The 3,239-nt window shown below is 37.3% G+C and overlaps 1 protein-coding gene across 1 annotated transcript in view; it reads right to left on the minus strand.

Annotated features, from left to right (window-relative positions):
• Positions 1-3,239, minus strand: part of KLHL2 (kelch like family member 2) — a gene marked incomplete at its 5' end in the record, with an annotated part of 24,917 nt that overhangs the window by 12,516 nt on the left and 9,162 nt on the right. Inside the window, one exon of the mRNA XM_010169334.1 lies at positions 1,731-1,840. Within this exon, the coding sequence (XP_010167636.1) occupies positions 1,731-1,840 (110 nt within the window). The remainder of the gene's footprint in view (positions 1-1,730; positions 1,841-3,239) is intronic.

The following is a 3,239-nucleotide window of genomic DNA, read 5'->3' on the forward strand; positions in this document are numbered from 1 at the left end:
TTGAGCAGGGTGGTTGGACTAGATGACCTTCAGAGGTCCCTTCCAACCTCAACTATTCTGTGATTCTGTGATACTGAAAATCCAGTAAAACTAGGTAAACAAGTATCACAGCAGCAATATTACAATCCTTGTACTTTTCTTCCTTTCTTGAAGAGTCAACCTGCCACGTCATCATTCAAATGACTTATCAATACTGAGTCTTACTAGAAGAAGCAATCCCAAGCCTAGTTCCTCCTCTACTGTACAGCAGCTCATCATACACTAGAACTAGGGGCTCTGGGCCCCTCAGTTCAGGAAGGACATTGAGGTGCTGGAGCGGGTCCAGAGAAGAGCAACGAGGCTGGTGAAGGGACTTGAGCACAAGTCCTATGGGGAGAGGCTGAGGGAGCTGGGGGTGTTTAGTCTGGAGAAGAGAAGGCTTAGAGGTGACCTCATCACTCTCTTCAACTACCTGAAGGGAGGTTATAGCCAGGTGGGGGTTGGTCTCTTCTCCCAGGCAACCAACAATAGGACAAGGGGGTATGGGCTCAAGCTCTGCCAGGGGAGGTTTAGGTTAGAAGTTAGGAAGAAATTCTTTACAGAAAGGGTAATCAGGCACTGGAACGGCCTGCCCAGAGAGGTGGTGGATTCACCATCCCTGGAGGTTTTTAAAAAGAGATTGGACGTGGCCCTTAGTGCCATGATATAGTAATTGGAGTTGGATCAGGGGTTGGACTTGATGATCTTGGAGGTCTTTTCCAACCCAATCTATTCTATGATTCTATGATTAAAACCTTAATTATACTCCACGGAAGCAGCATCACATGTATCAAAGTCAAAGTGATAGATCCAGACCTTCAGCGTGCTATGGGAACAGCAACATGACTTTGCTAGGTGCAGTTTGAGCAGATAGTTCTTAGATTCAAAGTTTCAAAAAGGTTTTAACATTAAAAACTACTTAGCCATAAAAATCAGTATTCAAACAGACTTTGGAACATAATTTAGCTTTATTTGAACACAAGTTTTGGTACATCTATATACTCCTTGGAAAAAAGAAAACCCACATAATTTAAATTGATCACAACTGGATTCAAAAGCTCAAACTTAAGACATCTACAACCTGAAAACCATTATGGGTTCAAAGAAATGCACTGGGCTCACTGAAGATCACTGAGTTTCAAAATGGCTTTAAAAGAATGAGATCCAGACAAAGGTGAGCCAACATGTATTTAAACTCAGGTTTGGTTATACCAAGCTACCCAGCCATCTCATCTGCAACCCACATTTGTTCAGTTAGGCTAAACAGCCCACATATGCATAGTTTTAATACCTTTGTGGGACTGCTGATCTTAAAGTTAGTAGATGGCATATACTTGCTCTTCAAACTACTATTTTTGAGTTATTTATCCCTTGGTAAACCAAACTCCTGTGTATGTGACTCACAGCACGTGCTCTGTTTGTTCTGCCTTAAGGTGAGAAGGAATTTCCATTTAATTTAGTTTCATTTTTTTTTCAAAGAACAAAGGGTTTTGTGATTTAATACAGTTTTAGGATTTTTTAAGACTTGAGATTAATTTTCATCATCAGATCGACAACACTTTTGGGAAAAGTCCTTTAAATGTGAACGCAACATGCCTAATTTCACTGCAGAAACAAAGAATGCATCCAAACAAGTCTACAAGAGCAGTAAGAGTAAACTCACTCTCTCATCCAAAATGATAAAAAGAATACTGGGATCCAGATCATCTTACCTTCTCTTCTGAGGCAATTGTGAGTTTGTCACTGGATATAAGACTGCACACCTGCTCTACACCAAGATTGAGGTATTCTTCACTAAGTACGACATCAGAAAAGTGCTGTTCTGTTTGGAGGAAAAGAAGCATTCTAACATACAGTGTGAAGCGTATCCCACAACAAGCATTAAAGCAGCAGAAAAAAAATAGAGGAAAATTACTCAATATGCATGCTATTTCATCATATCTGGAAGCAATACCTTAACTTAAAACATTTTATATTGGTTAAGGCTTGGTCTTACAAATAGCTTTTATATTTAAAGATTCTTTAAAATAATTGAAATATTAAAACACATTATACTAAAAGTAGCAATCGTAGCAATTTAACATTGTCAGCATTGCTTCACCTCAGTACTTGTCCTTGACAATTACTTAAATCACATTTTTCTATCTCTATCTCTGTACACAAAAATACAGCAAAAAAGATTCCAGGAAAAGAATATGCTCTGTATGTTGTTGACAAACATGTTTTAAAGCTGTAGTTCAACATGAACAATGGCTGAATCATTAGAACTAACCAGCAGTTTTGCAGTCTAATGTAGGTCAAACCAAAACAATAGGTCTGGATCCTGTTGCCTCTCTCAGAGCTTCTCCAAAGTCATAAAAATATTACCTATCACAATCTCTACAATATGTAGGTGGTACATAATTTTTCCTATTTTTTTTGCCTCAAGTTAAAGTAAGCAAATCTGACAAAATTTAATGTTTTAGTTGTAGAACTAGATATTGTCTTTTCATATAAAGCATGTATCGTTATCAAGTTGTTCAGTTATTCAGTTGTACTCTCCCTTCCTTAAAATTGCTTTTAAGCCGTTCAGTTGCTTAAAAAGAAGCTCAATTCAGTTAACTTATTTCTCTTCTCTTCAACTATTCTTAACTGAAGTTAGGAGAGACAACTGTTACTGGGAATTTAAGAATTCACTCAAAATTAGAATAAGTAGAAAAAGGTCATCAAATATATCCAAACTAAAGAACTTTTTGATACCTTTTCTATCACTCCACTAGTGCTACTATAGTTAAGACTCCATGCTATACAGTCTTAAGCTGTTAAAAAAGTTAAAGAATGCTGAATATTTCCAGATCAAGAAGTCTGAATTTTTCAGGTCAACTTTGCAGAGTACAACAGCTTTTTTTTGCACTGTACTGAAGACTAGAGACTATAAAAAGTTAAATCTAACACAGTATAATTCTTGTCCTTGATCTAGTTCAGGATCCTGTTCCTTGAAACAGGCAGCACAAATTGCTTCAGACGGAAGTCAAAGAATATATGTATGATAATAAAGACTGAGTTTAGTGGGATATAGTCCTGTCCCTTTGAATCCTGTTAAATTCCTGACTTTAATACCTTCCTATATTAATAATCCCACGGTCTCATTGAACAAAAAGCCCCACATCTAAATTTAACACCCAGTTTACCATTCATCAATTTTCAATTAACATCCCCATGTTCTGATGCTGAGTATGAGG

The sequence above is a fragment of the Antrostomus carolinensis genome, unplaced genomic scaffold (genome assembly GCF_000700745.2).
Source record: "Antrostomus carolinensis isolate BGI_N321 unplaced genomic scaffold, ASM70074v2 scaffold6776, whole genome shotgun sequence".
NCBI lineage: Eukaryota > Metazoa > Chordata > Aves > Caprimulgiformes > Caprimulgidae > Antrostomus > Antrostomus carolinensis.